This window comes from Trachypithecus francoisi, unplaced genomic scaffold (assembly GCF_009764315.1).
Source record: "Trachypithecus francoisi isolate TF-2019V2 unplaced genomic scaffold, Tfra_2.0 Lachesis_group10, whole genome shotgun sequence".
In the NCBI taxonomy this organism is placed as follows: domain Eukaryota; kingdom Metazoa; phylum Chordata; class Mammalia; order Primates; family Cercopithecidae; genus Trachypithecus; species Trachypithecus francoisi.
Genome location: NW_022681455.1, coordinates 95,963,885 through 95,980,448, shown reverse-complemented (window position 1 = coordinate 95,980,448; position 16,564 = coordinate 95,963,885). Strand labels below are relative to the sequence as shown.

At 35.7% G+C, this 16,564-nt stretch overlaps 1 protein-coding gene across 2 annotated transcripts in view; it reads right to left on the bottom strand.

The window, feature by feature from the left end:
• The window catches only part of LPCAT2 (lysophosphatidylcholine acyltransferase 2), a 78,509-nt gene that overhangs the window by 22,383 nt on the left and 39,562 nt on the right, over window positions 1–16,564 (bottom strand). The window contains exons 10-11 of one of the 2 annotated variants that reach the window (XM_033218431.1): window positions 14,389–14,535; window positions 12,859–13,012 (exon numbers count right to left, since the gene is read on the bottom strand). In XM_033218431.1, the coding sequence (XP_033074322.1) occupies window positions 12,859–13,012; window positions 14,389–14,535 (301 nt within the window). The remainder of the gene's footprint in view (window positions 1–12,858; window positions 13,013–14,388; window positions 14,536–16,564) is intronic. The other variant, XM_033218432.1, reaches the window with a different exon arrangement.

Here is a 16,564-nt window from a genome sequence, read left to right as displayed (position 1 = left end):
TCCATTTATTTGTCTCTTCTTCAATTTCTTTTAGTAGTGCTTTGTAGTTTTCAGTGCACAAGTCTTTAGCTTCCTTCTTGAAGTCTATTCGAAGTATTTTAATTTTCTTCTATGCCATTGTAATGGAATTGTTTTCTTAGTTTCCTTTTCAGAATTGTTCATTGTTGGTGTATAAAATGCAACTGATTTTTGTGTGTTGACTTCATATCCTGTAACATTGCTAAGTCCCTTAATTAGTTCTGTTTTTTGTATGTATGAGGGGGGATCTTTAGGGTTTTCTACAAATAAGATCATATCATTTGTTAACAGAGATAATTTTACTTCTTCCTTTCTAATTGATAAGCCTCTTACTTCTTTTTCTTGCCTAACTGTTCTGGTGATGATTTCCAATACCATGTTGGTAGAAGCATAAGAGTAGCATCCTAGTCATATTCCTGATTATAGAGGAAAAGCTTTCAGTCTTTCATCACTGCACATAATGTTAGCTATCAACTTTTCATATATGGTGTTTATTATGTTGGGGCATTTTCCTTCTAGTTTGTTGTGTGATTTTATCAGGGAAGAGTACTGAATATTGTCAAATGCATTTTCTGCATCCGTTGATATGATCATGTGATTTTTCCCCTTCATTCTAAGAATATGCTGTGTTACATTAATTGATTTTCATATACTGAACTATCTTGCATTCCAGGAATAAATCCCACTTTATCATGGTATATAATATTTTTAATGTGCTATTGAATTCTGTTTGCTAGTATTTTGTTGACTTTTGCATCCATGTTCATACGGCATATTGTTCTGTGGTTTTCTTGTCTCCTAGTGTCTTTATCTGACTTTGGCTGTTGAATTCTGTTTAATGTGCTGTTGAATTCTGTTAGACAATATTTTGTTGACTTTTGCATCCATGTTCATACAGCATATTGTTTGTGGTTTTCTTCTCTCCTAGTGTTTTTATCTGACTTTGGCCTCATGGAATGAATCAGAAAGTATTCCCTCTTCTTTAATTATTTGGAAGAGTTTGAAAAGAACTGGTGTTAGTTCTTTCAATGTTTGGTGGAATTTTCTAGTGAAGCCAACTGGTCCTGGGCTTTTCTTTGTTGGGAGGTTTTTGGTTACTGATTCAATATCTTTGCTAATTATAGGTCTATTCATATATTTTATTTCTTCATGATTCAGTCTTGGTAGGTTGTGTAGGAATTTGACAATTTCATCTAGCTTATGCAATCTGTTGCATACAGTTGTTCATAGTACTCCCTCACCATCCTTTTTATTTCTGTAAAATTGGTAGCAATGTCTTCTCTTTCATTTCAGGTTTTATGTGTCTGGCTTTCCACCCCTCCCCCCCTCAACATTGTATTTTTGAGATTTGATTTTATATTTTTAATAAGCATCTTCAGAAGTCAGTCTGTAACAGGTAGCTCAGATAATACTTTGAGAAATCCTACCTTTAATACTAGTTACAGTCAGAGCACAAATCCTCCAGAGGTTGTTGGAAGTTCTATTGGTGAACTTGGGGAAAGTAACTAGGACTTAATGATTAAGTCATTATATTACTTAGCATTTGGGGTCTCAATTTCAAATCTACAAAATGATAATAATAATAATATCTGCCTTGCTTACTTTAAATGATTCAATCTGATTTATTATGTATCAGGACTTGGGCTCAGTACTTAGGTTACAGAGGTGAATAAAGCAGGAGGGTTGTGCTCAAGAATCAAGTAGAACTATAGGAAACTGTTACAATTATAATATGAAGTCTATGTTCACATTTCTACTATTAATACTAATCTATTGTATTTGTATATAATATGTTTTAGTATTTAGGTTTGATTGAATTCCTCTGAAAGATACAAATGTATTTCAGATAAGGTAAGAAAAATTCAAGAAAAGTTAAGCTAGTTATCCAAGGTCATGTAGCTAGTGCACTGTCCTATGACATCAAACCAGTATGGGCACGCAAAAAAGAATCAGTGAATTCTACTGAGGCAAAGGAAAGGAGAACATTTACCTATAGAAGAGATCATGTGTAGGCCTGACTAGAGACTGAGTCAGAGTTCTCCAAATAGATAAGGGATATAAAAGGACAGTCTAGCAAAAATACAGAGGAGCTAAAGGATATGAGGTATTCAAGAGATGGTGAACAGTACAATGTAATGAGACTCTATTGCTAGGCATGATGAGAGATAAAGAGAGATCAATAAGATGGAATCAAATTGGAAACGGCTTTGAACTGCTATGTGGTAGAGTCTCTCTCACAAATAATTGTAGAAACTACTGACAGCTCAAATGTAAAGTCAAAAGGAGATTAGATGTGAAATTACTTTGGAAATTATGTAATTCTAGAACTGAATAATGATTATTCTAGCTATTATTAGGGAGAGAATAGTAGCGAGGGGACATCGCTCTGTCCAGCACATGAGAGCAATGTCCTGTGTTCTGCCACACTGAGTGGTTTGTATAAAACTTTCCAACAACTGATTTTATTTCTCATAGGCACAATGAAATGGCCTCTGTGAACACCAAAAGCCAAATGTCTTCTTTAACTACTCAGCAAAAGTATCACAAAAGAACTGTCTTCCTTTTAGGGAATCACAAGGGGCCATCTGGCTTTAGACAGATTTAAACACATTCATATAAGCTTCTCTCAGAGAAAATTACATGAACTTTGTTTTTATAATATTGCAAATTAACTTGATAATACCGACTGTCACATAAAATGTGCCTCCTTGTGCCCGTCTGAAGTGTTTTTTTCTGCTGTGGTTTAAATTCAATTCTTCTCATTCATTTTCTGTGAAGATGGAGGGCATTTGGCTAACAATTTCTCATAAGCCATCATAGAATAAAAGCCTATTATTAGATTAACAAGCTTTTTCTCCCCTGGATGATTTAATCCCCTATGGCTATTTATTAGAACATTAATAGCAACCTTAATTTCTGTCTGTGGGAACTCTACCATCCATATCTGAAAAAAAAAAAAAGTGTAGGAGGGGAAGAAGCCACATCTGATGGATAATTTAGTCCCAATTTGGGGAACCAAGTTATTAGACTTAAAAAGTACACACTGAGACACAATGTTATTAAAAACATTTTTCAAAATAGTCCAAAAGTGGAAGCAACCTAAATGTTCACCAACTGGTGAATGGATAAGCAAAATATGATATATCCACATAAAAGAATACAATTCAGCAATAAAATCATGATGGATATATGCTACAAGATAGATAAACCTTAAAACATTATGCTAAGTGAAAGATGCCAGACACAAAAGACATACATTATAGGATTCCATTTATATAAAATGTCCAGAAAAGGCAAATCTATACAGATAGAAAGTTGATTGGTGGTTGCCTAGGGCTAACTAGGTGACAGGAACTAACAGTTAATGACATAAAAAATCATACTCGGGTGATAGGAATGTTCTAAAACTGCTTGAAAGTTGATGACTGCACAACTTGGTAAATTTACAAAAAAAATTATTGAATTGTATACTTGGGTGAGTTATGATACGTAAAATATGCCTCAAGAGAATTATTTTTTAAGAAGTCAATAGTGACAGTTTGTAGTAAAAAAGAATACCAAACTAGGAATTCTAGTCCCAGTCCTGCAATTAACCAGCTGTGTGGCCTTAGGCATGTAACTTCCTCTCTTGAGCTGGCAATCTTCTGCAAAATAAAGAAGATGGGCAATTTGATACCCAAAGGTCTGTTTAGCTCTACAATTCTGTTAATCTAGATTTGTGACAGCAACATCATTCTTGTATTTAGTTTCCTTCTGGCACCTAGACATTTTTATGCTATATATTAATTTAATTTAATCTTTCTTTATCTCAGTCTGGTTCTACAACTTTTAAAGACATGCTCACTTACCCTTATTCCCACTTTGATATATTGTCTGGTGACTGCAACCTATTAAGTATGTTGCTTTCCAAACAGATTTCCAAGGGGAACTGAACCTCAACTAGAATAACAGAAGGAATCACAACTCCCACTTTAGATGAAGCCTTTCTGTCAAGTGGGGCTTTCATCTAACTGCAACGTGATCTGGACCAGACCTTCCTAATTTGTTGATAAGAATGTCATGTTGGATGAAATCAAAAGCCTTTCTAGAGTCCATATAGATGAAATCTATTTCGTTTTCCTTATCATCTTGGACTGTCACTCTGTCATAGAGGGAAATTGAACTGATCTGACACAATTTTCTCTTTACAAAACCTTGTTCTTTACTTCCTTGTGCTCTTGGAGGAGGCCAGTAATTACTACCTTGCTCTAGTTTAAAAACTTACATTTTAATTTTACAGTCTCCTTTCTGTTTCCTCTATGCATCTCCCAAGTATACTTGCATTGAGAAGCCAAAAGAAAAGCATATAATTCTCATGTCTAAATGGACATTTTAGTTAACTACACTCGGACATAGAAAATACTATGACGGACTAAATGGAGGAGCTAAGTGAACCTGAGAATTGAATAGGGAAATACTCAGACATGTAGAACCAAACTTTCAAGGCATGTAACCGAATAGAAAACTTTATGTGTCCCACCCAGAAAGTTATAGCCTTTTTTTTTTGCAAACTATATCATATAAGTTGTGGAGTAGACTTCATATAGCAAATCCTGATTAACTGGGATTGGAATCAAAATGGTTCTTTTCATGTGAATTATGAAATACTGTATTACATATAAAACCTTAACTGGAAACTTAAAAGATAGCAGACTTCACTGTTTATTTCCAGTCATTTAAGCCACCTAAGTGCCCTGTCCTAACTCTCAGCATGAGCAGAAAACCTGCACACTACAGCACCCTACCTTCTCTAACAGGAAGGAGCAGGCAAGAATGTTTGTTATTATTGGCACTCAAGTTTTAACATTTGAACTAATACCAAGAACAAGAACAGGGCAGACAGGAAAAACTTGGAATAAAGAAACACATTCATTCCACATAATGTGAAACAGTAATAAAACATCTACAGAAGTTTACAATAGCCAAGAAGGCTGGATTGCCAAAGTGCTAAAGTATACACAAACTTTTCCTGTCTAATATTTAAACAAAGTACATAGTAATGCCAGAAGAACTAGGTACTTGTTAGGAGGCAGAAATGGGAAAAATCATGACCGTTGTTAAATTTTTTACAGAATGGAAATCATAACCATCTATCTAAGTTTTACTAAGGAATAATCTATGATGCATATAATGGTGTTGGTAAAAAGAGAAAGTGAGCTCATGCCAGGCTACAGCTGAGAATTAGAAATCAATTTCCTCACTCTTTTCCTCTCATCTGTGAAGATGAATGATACACCACTACTTACAACTATGGGAGGATAGTAACAAGAGCTAGACAGATTAGTCAATAATAAAGAGTCTTAGTGATCCCTTTACATCAGATGTAGAATACCCACAAATTAATAATAGTCACTATAAGTCAAACTTATAGTGACTTATAGTAATCCTTCAATCCAGTTCTTAAACCTACAAGCATGCTTTGTTTTCATCAGCTTAGGAAATACAGTAGGGACCAGTGAACTACAGCGGGAGGGGCAAATCCAATCTGGTGCCTGTTTTGTAAATAAAGTTTTATTGGGACACAGTCATGCCATTCATCTATGTATTTTTATGGCCATTTCTGCACTATAATAGTGGAGATAAATAGTTGTAACAGACACCATATGGTCTGTAAAGTCAAAAATATTTTCTATCTGGTCCTTTGCAGAAAAAGTTTCCTGACTGAAATACAGCTTTGCTGCTAGTGAGTATGGTGACAGTGTTAGATAGAAAATTAAGATGAATGCATCTTGAGATGTAGTGTGGAAGAGATATGACTTGCTTGTGGTAGGAGGTAAGAGGCAGATAATATGGTATATTGGCAAGCTTGCAAAAAAAATTATGTGCTTACACAAATATGTGAGAACTGTTTTATAGGTACAGAAGATACTGCTGCCAGGGCAGCACACAACTGCTGAATAATATCATGCTGAAGGAGGATGAAATGAAGAATGATGTTGTTATGGACATTGCAAGACATTGTTATAACTGTAAAAATGATTGTGTTATAATTAATTCTGATTTAGCCAGTGTAAAACTTTCCTAATCTTGTTAAGTGTCTTTGAATCCCTTCAAGTGTGCTGGCATAACATCTACTCTTAATCTGAATTATAAACATAAAAAATGTTGAGAAGCCACTGTTTTAAACCATTGTTTAAGCCCTTAGCTCTCACTCATCTGGACATTTAACTAATCCCCAATGAACCTCTGAACCAGAGTTAAGAACACATTCTCGAAAATAAAGAAGCTAACTTAAACCTAAAGTTGAAAAGGGTCTTTTTTGTTTTTCCAAGATATGAGACCTTTCCAAAGGAAATTATCCCAAACTAGTGAACTATGCCATGCTTTGGATCACGAATACCACATTTCTGTTTGGACCTTCAAATTCTCTGCCATCAAATATCTGAGAATCTAAAGACATGTTAGAAGGAGCTAATAGCATATTTTTGTAGGATAAATTGAGACAAAAAACATTATGAAGTTTTTGTAGACTAACCAAGAATGTAGGTGGGAAGAAAAAGTAAGGGAGTGGTGGAGAGATATTGAGGTTTTCCCTCCATCCCCCAAATGCCAACCACAACAGCATTAGACTTGAGAAAAGATGAGAAAAAAAAAAGAAGAAAGGGAGAAAGGAGGATAAAGTGGGAAGGGAACATGGGAAGGGCGTATGGGAGCATTTTCCACTGCAGGAATTTCTACCTGCTGAAAGAGCAACAGGGACACCTTACCTTTTCTCTTTCCCATCCTTCCTCCCTTTCCTCCCATTGTGCACTTAGTTTAGCAAGATAAACTACCCTGAGAGAAACAAGCTATGGAGCTGCTGAAATTTCTTGCCTTTCCCATCAAACGTCCCTCTACTAAATCACTTACAGAGACTGAGAAAACCAGCCTAGCATGGAAAGTGGGTATGTGTATAAGGTGTGGCATCAATTGCACAATTCAGCTTCTCAAAACAAAGTAAATCTTCACAGGCACAGACATTCAGGTGTGTTCAGAACAGAAAGAGAGAGGGAGAGAGAGAGAGGAAAAAGGAAGGAAAGAAAGGTGAAAATGCATTAATCATTAATTCTCCAGACTATTTTCTCTACCTTCCAGTATGTTGGAGATCAAAAGAAAAGTGCTTTGAAGAACAGTTATGGTTTATATCTAAACTTCAGACATATCATACAAAGAAGCAAAACAAACAAACAACAACAACAACAAAAAACCCACGATTATAAAATAATATGTCAGCCTACCAAATCAGTTCATGCAATACTGTGGTAACCAAGTAAGCTACAAAGGCTCACCAGTCTTCCAACTGCCTGGGCCAATTGTTATCTCTAGTCTGAGTTAGTGAATCAGCTAGCTGGCAGTTATTTTAATCTTTGGTTTACATCGCCTTCCCCACTCAAATCTTCCTATACTCAACAGTGCTGTACAAACAATGAGGATGTTGGCAGGTATCATCAATCATCAAAAGACAGAACTGGTGTCATAGCAATTCTGTAACTGCTAGCTGGTTTGACACCTGAAGGACAGGGCAAGCTCTACAGATATTATTTTTAATTTTGATTAAAACTCCTTATGAGCACAATGTCTAAGATATGCTATAAACTTTGTCCTTTGTCCCTGTTTCATGTCCCTTCCTATTCCCCTATCTCCTGTCCTGGTTTGTAGGTCTCTGCCATATTCTTTCCCATTACTAGTTTCATATATATAGAAATGTTATTTAAAATTACTCACATGGTTTCCAAAAACATAGTGGAAAATTCTATATAAATCTCAGAAATATTAGTAATCATACAAGTAAAAAGGTACCTCTAATTTTCCAACTTGCACAGTTACATCCAATAATTTACTTGTGGCCAGTGCAGTAACTCATACCTGTAATCCCAGCACTTTGGGAGGCCAAGGTGGGCAGATCACCTGAGGTCAGGAGTTCAAGACCAGCCTGGCCAACATGGTGAAGTCTTGTCTCTACTAGAAATGTAAAAATTAGCCAGGTGTAGGAGTACATGCCTGTAATCCCAGCTACTTGGGAGGCTGAGGCAGGGGAATCACTTAGACCTGGGAGGCAGAGGTTGCAGTGAGTTGAGATCATGCCACTGTGCTACAGCCTGGGAGATAGAGTGATACTCAGTCTCAAGAAACAAACAAACAATAATTTACTTATTTCTTCCCCTAAATCTTCATTGCACTTTTTAGTAATACTGCTGCAGTCATACATTAGTATTTAATACATGAGAACAGATTATTTGTATGCTGCATGCAAGCCCAGAAGAGAGGTCCAGGCACTACACCTAAAGGAAGGTTGCTTAACAGCATCTTGTTAAAGAATAGTTCATCTATGAGATCACAGAATAAGTCATTAGAAGAATGTACTGTGCTCTGGGAAAAAAGAAAAAAGCCCTGGTTATTTTGGTCATCAAGTAATGTTTTCTTTACAAACTACTTTTTTTTTTCCAATAGTAAATATAAAGCTGGAATTTTTGTTACATGCCAAGATGGATGGAATCTTTAGCCAGCCTATCATTCTTGACTACAACTAGAAACTTTGAACAAAATACAAAAAGCAACTACCTCTGGACAAAATAGCATAGGAGGAGGATTGGTGAGGAAAGTCAAAACTTGAAGAACAACTAGTAAGGCTGCAAAACCATGGAGGCAACTTAAAGTACAACATTATTAAACTGTTGAAAGAAAAGAACAGTCAACTCAGAATTTTATATACAGGCTTATCTCATGTTATTGTTCTTTGCTTTACTGAACTTCAAAGATAATGTATTTTTTGTAACTATTTGAAGATGTGTAACAACCCTGCATGAGCAAGTCTATCAGTGCCATTTTTCCAACAGCACCTGCTCACTTCATGTCTTTGTGTCATGTGTTGATAATTCTCCTAATATTTCAAAAAAATTTGTTATTATTATATCTGCTATGGTGATATATAATTAGCGATCTTTGATGCTATTTTATAATTATTTTGGAGCACTACAAACTCTGCCCATGTAAGATGGCAAACTTAATTGATAAATGTGTGTGTTCTGGTTGTTCCATGAACTGACTGGCCATTCCCAGTCTTGTTCCCTCTCCTTGGTCCTCCCTGTTCCTTGGACACAACAATACTGAAATTAGGCCAAGTAACAACCCTACGATGGCCTCTAAGTGTTCAGGTGAAAGAAATGATTGCACATTTCTTACTTTACATCAAAAGCTAGAAATGATTAAGCTTAGTGAGGAAGGCATGTCAAAAGCCCAGACAGGCCATAAGCTAGGTCTCTTGCATCAAACAACCAAGTTGTGAATGCAAAGGAAAGTTCTTGAAAATTAAAAGTGCTACCCCAGTGAACACACAAATGATAAGATGGTGAAACAGTCTTATTGCTGTTATGAAGAAAGTTTGAATAGTCTGGATAGAAGGTCAAAGCCACAACATTTTGTTAAGCCAAAGCCTAATCCAGAATAAGGCTCTAACTCTCTTCAATTCTGTGAAGGCTGAGAGAGGTGAGGGAGCTACAGAAGAAAAGACTGAAGCTAGCAGAGGTTGGTTCATGAGGTTCAAGAAAAGAAGTTGTCTCCATAACATAAAAGTACAAGGTACAGCAGCAAGTGCTGATGGAGAAGCTGCAGCAAGTTATCCAGAAAATCTAGCTAACATAATTGATGAAGATTTTCAACATACATGAAACAGCCTTTTAATGAAAGAAAATGCCATCTACGACTTTCATAGCTAGAGAGAAATCAATGCCTGGCTTCAAGGCTTCAAAAGACAGGCTGATCCTTTTGTTAGGGGCTAATACAGTGGGTGGCTTTAAGTTGAAGCCAATGCTCATTTGCCATTCTGAAAATCCAAAGGCCCTTAAAATTATGTTAAATCTACTCTGTCTGTGTTCTATAAATGGAACAACAAAGCCTGGATGACTGCACATTTGTTCATAGGATGATTTAAAGATTATTTTAAGAACATTGTTGAGACCTACTGCTCAGAAAAAAAAGATTCCTTTCAAAATATTACTGCTCGTTGAGAATGCACCTAGTTACCCAAGAGCTCTGATGGAGATATAGAAGGAGGCTAATGTTGTTTTCATGCCTGCTAACACAATATCCATTCTGCCACCCATAGATCAAGCAGTAATTTCGACTTTGAAGCCTTATTAAGAAATGCTATAAGGCTATAACTGCCATAAGAAATGCTATAAGGCTATAGCTGCCATAGCTAGCGATTCTTCTGATGGATTTGGGCAAAGTAAATTGAAAACCTTTTGGGAAAGATTCAGCATTCTAGAAGCCATTAAGAACAGTCAAAATATCAATATTAACAGGAGTTTGGAAGAAGTCAATTGCAACCCTTATGGATGACTTTGAGGGGTTCAAGACCTCAGTGGAGGAAGTAACTGCAGATGTAGAAATAGCAAGAGAGCTAGAATTAAAAATGGAGCCTGAAGATGTGACTGAATTGCTGCAATTTCTTGATAAAACTTGAATGGATAAGATGCTTCTTAATGGATGAGCAAAGAAAGTGATTTATTGCAATGGAAACTACTCCTGATGAAGATGCTGTGAACATTGTTAAAATGACAACAATTGATTTAGACTGTTACATGAACTTAGTTGATAAAGCAATGACAGGGCTTGAGAGAACTGACTGAAATTTTGAAAGAAATTCTACAGTGGTAAAATGTTATAAAATGGCATCGAATACTACAAAAAAACTTTTTTTTTTTGAGATGGAGTTTCACTCTTGTTGCCCCAGCTGAAGTGCGATGGCATGATCTCGGCCCATTGCAGCCTCTGCCTCCCAGGTTCAAGCAATTATCCTGTCTCAGCCTCCCAAATAGCTGGGATTACAGGCAAGTACCACCATGCCCAGCTAATTTTGTATTTTTAGTAGAGACAGGGTTTCACCATATTGGTTAAGATGGTCTCAAACTCATGACCTCAGGAGATCCACCCACCTTGGCCTCCCAAAATGCTGGGATTACAGGCATGAGCCACTGCACCCAGCCTACAAAGAAATCTTTCATGAAAGGAAGAGTCTATCAATGCAGCAAACTTCATTGTTGTCTTATTTATTTAAAGTACCACAACCAGCCCAGCCTTCAGCAACTACCATCCTGATGAGTCAGCAGGCATCAACATTGAGGCAAGAGAATCCATCAGTAAGAAGATTACAAGTTGCTGAAGCCTCAGATGATTGCTCACATTTTTTAGCAGTGAAGTATTTCTAAATTAAGGTATATACATTGTTTATTTAGACATAATGCTATTGCATATTCACTAGACTACTCTATATTATAAATAAACTTTTCTATGTACTGGGAAACCAAAAACTGCATATGGCTCACTTTATTGTGATACTCCCTTTATTGCAGTGGTCTAGAACCAAACCCTAAACATCTCTAAGACCTGCCTGTACAACAAAAATATCCTTCAGAATGAATGCAAAATAAGGTAATTCTCAGATAAGATAAAATAAAGGGTTCTTACTCTTAAGTATTTACCCAAGTGAAATGAAAGGAAAACCGATATTTATATAATAACCTATACACAAATGCTTAGAATGACAGCTATAGTCATATTTGTCCCCAACTGTATACAAACCAAATATTCCTCAACTAGGGAATAAAGTAACTATGGTACATCCATACAATTGAATATTACTCAGCAGTGAAAGGGAATTAATTATTGATCTATAAAACACCATGCCTGGATCTCAAATGCATTATACTCAGTGAAAGAAGCCATACTCAAAAAAACTATACACTGTATGATTCCATTTATATGGCATCTGGAAAAAGATAAACTATAGAGATGGAGAACAGATCAGTGGCTGCCAGGACTTAAAACTGGGGGGAGGGCTTGACTACAAATGGAATAACTGCAATAAAATATATATATTTTTTCAACTGTTGTGTATCTTGAACGCAGTGGTAGTTACATGCTTCTGTGCATTTGTTAGAACTCATAGAACTGTAACCAAAAGAGTGCATTTTACTATCAATTTTTTTTTTTTTTTTGAGAATAGGGTCTTGCTCTGTTGCCCAGGCTGGAATGCAGTGGCATGATCTTGGCTCATTGCAACCTCCGTCTTCTGGGCTCAAGTGATCTTCCCACCTCAGCCTCCTGAGTAGCTGGGATTACAGGTGTGCACCACTATGCCTGGCTAATTTCTGTATACTATCAATTTTATATATTAAAACACAAATTAAAAAATAGAAAACCTGAAGTCATGATACAGTTTTCCTAGGGAAACTTTTTGACAATTCAGTTATCTAATTGCATGTACTTAAATATTCATAAGCAGCAAACTGTATCCCCAATATAATGGCAAATGGCCAGATTTTAATTAAAATCTTTGTTACAAAACATCACTTGAAAATAAAAATCTATTTGGTCTTCATCCAGGTTTGTGGAAGTCTAAAACCTTCAGAATAAAATTCTAACACGCATGTCATCAATACATGAGTTTTGATATAAATTTTAAATTTTCTGCCAATTATATAAACTCTTTCAATTCCATACCACAAATGTGGTTATATGGCTACAATATTTATTCCTGACGTGGTATTTAAAATAATAGATCTATTATATTATATTATATTACACTAAAATAATAGATACATATATTATATATGACACTATAATAAATGTTACAATACACACACACAATTATTAATATTGCTATGAAGGAGAAAAAAACAAAATCATGCAATTAAACCATAGGCTCAGCCTTGATTCTTCTAACACTGAACTATCAAGTTTTTCAAATTGTCTACCATATTGATTTATTCACTGTAGGACTGACAGAGTAAAAATGTGAAAGATTAAATTTTAACATACCCTGTCAAAGAGTGCAAAAAGTTGTCTCAAGACATCTGAAACAGGCAACTTTAAATACTTGGCGAATTCGTCAATTCCAATTCTTCCTCCTTTTGAGGAACTCGCGATAGATGCATATTCATCCAATTGCTTACGAACACCATCCCAATCTAATCTAAACAAACAAAGAATTATAGATACATGTTGTTAGCCCTTTACAATTCACATGGACATTTTATGGGCATTATTTTACTAATGTATCTGAGAGAAAAATATTTTAAGTGTTAAATTTGTAAAGGAGAATAAAACAGGTACTTAAAAGCACATATTGAACATATATGCAGGCATTTAATCTTTTAAAGGATAATTCTGTAACTGACAATTATTTCAAATATCTCAGGGAAAGAAAAGTAAATAAAAAGAAGAACACTGTAGTGGAATAATAAATTATTCATGAGAAGAAAATAAGAAAGCAAGTATTTTAAATCTAGACATTACTTAGTGAGTCCATAGCATGTATTAAGTTTTTAAAGATGAAATAACAATTCTTGCTTTCAAGAAGCTTTCAGGCTGATAATGAATTCATATTTCACAAAATGTTATGATAGGGGGATTCATTAGACTATACACATGTCCTCCAAGATTAGTTATGAAAAATCACTGTAATAAAACACTGGAAAATGTACTGTAGCTTACATCATACCCTATCTCTGCTTTGTTGAATTAAACAAATGACCTAGCACATACTTCTTAGCCCAATTTCAGTGCTATCTAAACTTTTTAAATCTACAGAACATTGGACTATAATATGCAAACAAAAGCAAAACATTTTTATCTTACGATATAAATATTTTCTATACCAGTTATCAAAATATTATACTTTAATACTGAACTTTGATATAGTAACTGGTTCTTCATCTCCTTCATAGACAGGATGTTAATAAATTCTGCAAATTCCAGATAGGGCTGAGAACAGAATGAACTGCAATAAGGGTAGAGGGAGGTTGAGGGTTACACCTTTTACAGCAAATAGCTCAACAAGAAAGTTCTCAATGGTTTAAACTAGATCATAAGAGCACAAAGAAGAATTTTTGTCTTTTTTTTAAAAATAGGTATCCAGAAAAAAAGGTAGATCTAGGGCAAGTACTTAATATTCAGTGATGGTAAGAATTGCAACTATACAAATCAATTCATGTTTCACATGTGAAGTTCTGACTACCACATGCCAGTATCATCTAATGCTGCTGTCCTTGTAAGAAGGTGGCAGGACTAACTTCTCTGAGTCACTAACTCCCTCTGAGGAGGGAGGTAGATCTGTGTGGATCCACATTTATTATCACTTGGTCTCCTCCTGTGACCAGTGCACATATCTCTGAGTTAATTGTTCTTGAAAAAGCAAAAGTAGATGAATAAAATGTGAGATAAATTCACAACTCCGACTTTCCTAATAAACACCAAGTGGGAACTAGAGCAGGAGAAAATAAACAGATAGGATTTCAGATCCCCTTTGAACAACTTTATGAAAGTACAGTCATTTTAAAATGCACTTACTTCAATTTCCGGCTAATTTTAGTAAATTCCACCAGCCCAGCTTCCATAGGCAATGTTAGCTGTCCTGCTGAAATCATCAATCTGCAATCTTCATAGGTATGATCTGTTACTGGTATTCCCAGAGCTCTGAAAGTATTAAGAAGCAAACTAAAATTCATTTTTTAAAAAAAAGTAATCATATTTCATTAGGCTTTAACTGGTTCCAAACAACAGCAAATGAAAAAGTATTTACTACTTTTTAAACCAGTAACTCTCGCTTTTCTTGACAAAGAGACATGTTTCTCCATTTCTTTGCAGGCTTACTAAGGATCAGGTTAATCTCCTTATATCTACATGCTTCTGTCTGTGTTGCTGATAATTTTTGTTTTGTGTTTTAACTATAATGATAATAGTTGCCTTCAGTCCCATCGAAAGTAATTAGAAGACTTAGGTTCGAGTCCTAGTGGAGATTTTTACCAGCTGTGGATGAAGCCTCACTTTTCTCATCTGTACACAGGAAAGAATACTGTCCTTATTCCAAATGGTTACTGTAAGGACAAAAAGAGAATGCCTGTGGAGGGTACTGTTTAAACAGATAAATGGAGCTGAACGCAGTGCCTCATGCCTGTAATCCCAGCACTTTGGGAGGCCAAGACAGGCAGATCACTTGAGGCCAGGAGTTTGAGACCAGCCTGGCCAACATGGCGAAACCCCATCTCTACTAAAAATACAAAAATTACGTGGGCATGGTGGTGGCACACCTGTAGTCTCAGCTACTCAGAAGGCTGAGGCAGGGGAACCGCTTGAACCCAGGAGGCAGAGGTTGCAGTGAGCTGAGATTGCACCACTGCACTCTAGCCTGGGTGACAGAGGGAGACCCCATATCAAAAAATAAATAAAATAAAAGAAACAGATAAATGGCATTTATATATAGTGTAAGTAAACAGTCTATCCAAACTGCTAGCTGTCTATGTTTTTCATCTTTTATAGCTAGAGATCACCTTCTTGCTACATAGCAATCTTCCAAAAATACTGAAGCAAATTGATAATAAGTTAATATTTCTTCTAAACCTAAACATCCTCCATCCTTAAGGGAAAGTATAGCTCCTAGTTCCTACTTCACTACTCACAGATTAAATGATAGTGAATTAAATTTGAAAAAAAATACATATTTATAAGAACTGGAAAAACACTGAACAAAAAACAAAAAAAAACATGCAGTACATGAGATAAAGATTCCTCTTCACTAAATTTTTATTCACAAATATTCAGTGAAAATCATAAAATTATGTCTTTAAACCATATCGGATTTTGTTGAATCATTGCTAGAAACATTAAATTTTGAATGAATACAATCAGAATAAAACATTTTTTTCAGCTGGGTGCGGTGGCTCAAGCCAGTAATACCAGCACTTTGGGAGGCCGAGACAGGCGGATCACCTGAGGTCAGGAGTTCGAGACCAGCCTGGCCAACATTGCGAAACCCCGTCTCTATTAAAAATACAAAAATTAGCTCGGCATGATGGTGGGCACCTGTAATCCCAGCTACTCGGGAGGCTGAGGCAGGAGAATCACTTGAACCCAGGAGGTGTAGGTTGCAGTAAGCCGAGATCGCGCCATTACACTCCAGCCTGAGTGATAGAGCAAGACTCTGTCTCAAAACAACAACAACAACAACAAATTTTTCTGTCTAAAATATTTTTTTCTAAGCTCTTTGAATAATAAGTGTTTTGGTATAAGAATATATAAGATATAAAATTAAATTTTAAAATATTTTGGGACTTATAATAATAAATGGTACAGTATCATAGTTAAGAGCTTGGGCATTGGTAACAGGAAATGTGGATTTGAGTTCTAGCCCAGACAGTCACTACCTAATGTGACTTTCGGAAAACTACTCACCTCCCCAAGTCAGCTTTCTTACTTATACTATAGAGTTGATGTAAGGATAATGCTAAATAAGTTGAGGGCTTACCACAGTACTTGTGTTTTCAAATGCTTTTATCATATACTTTCCTACTTGAGTCTCCTAATAATCAAAACCATGAGAAAGACAAGGCAATGATTTTAACTCCCATTTCACATGTGAGGAGAAGGGGATTTGGAGGAGACTTGTCCAAGGTTGTGTAGCTAATCGAGGTCTTTCTTACTCTTTATCACAAGTCATTATTACCTCCACACCTTTGAATTCAGAAAA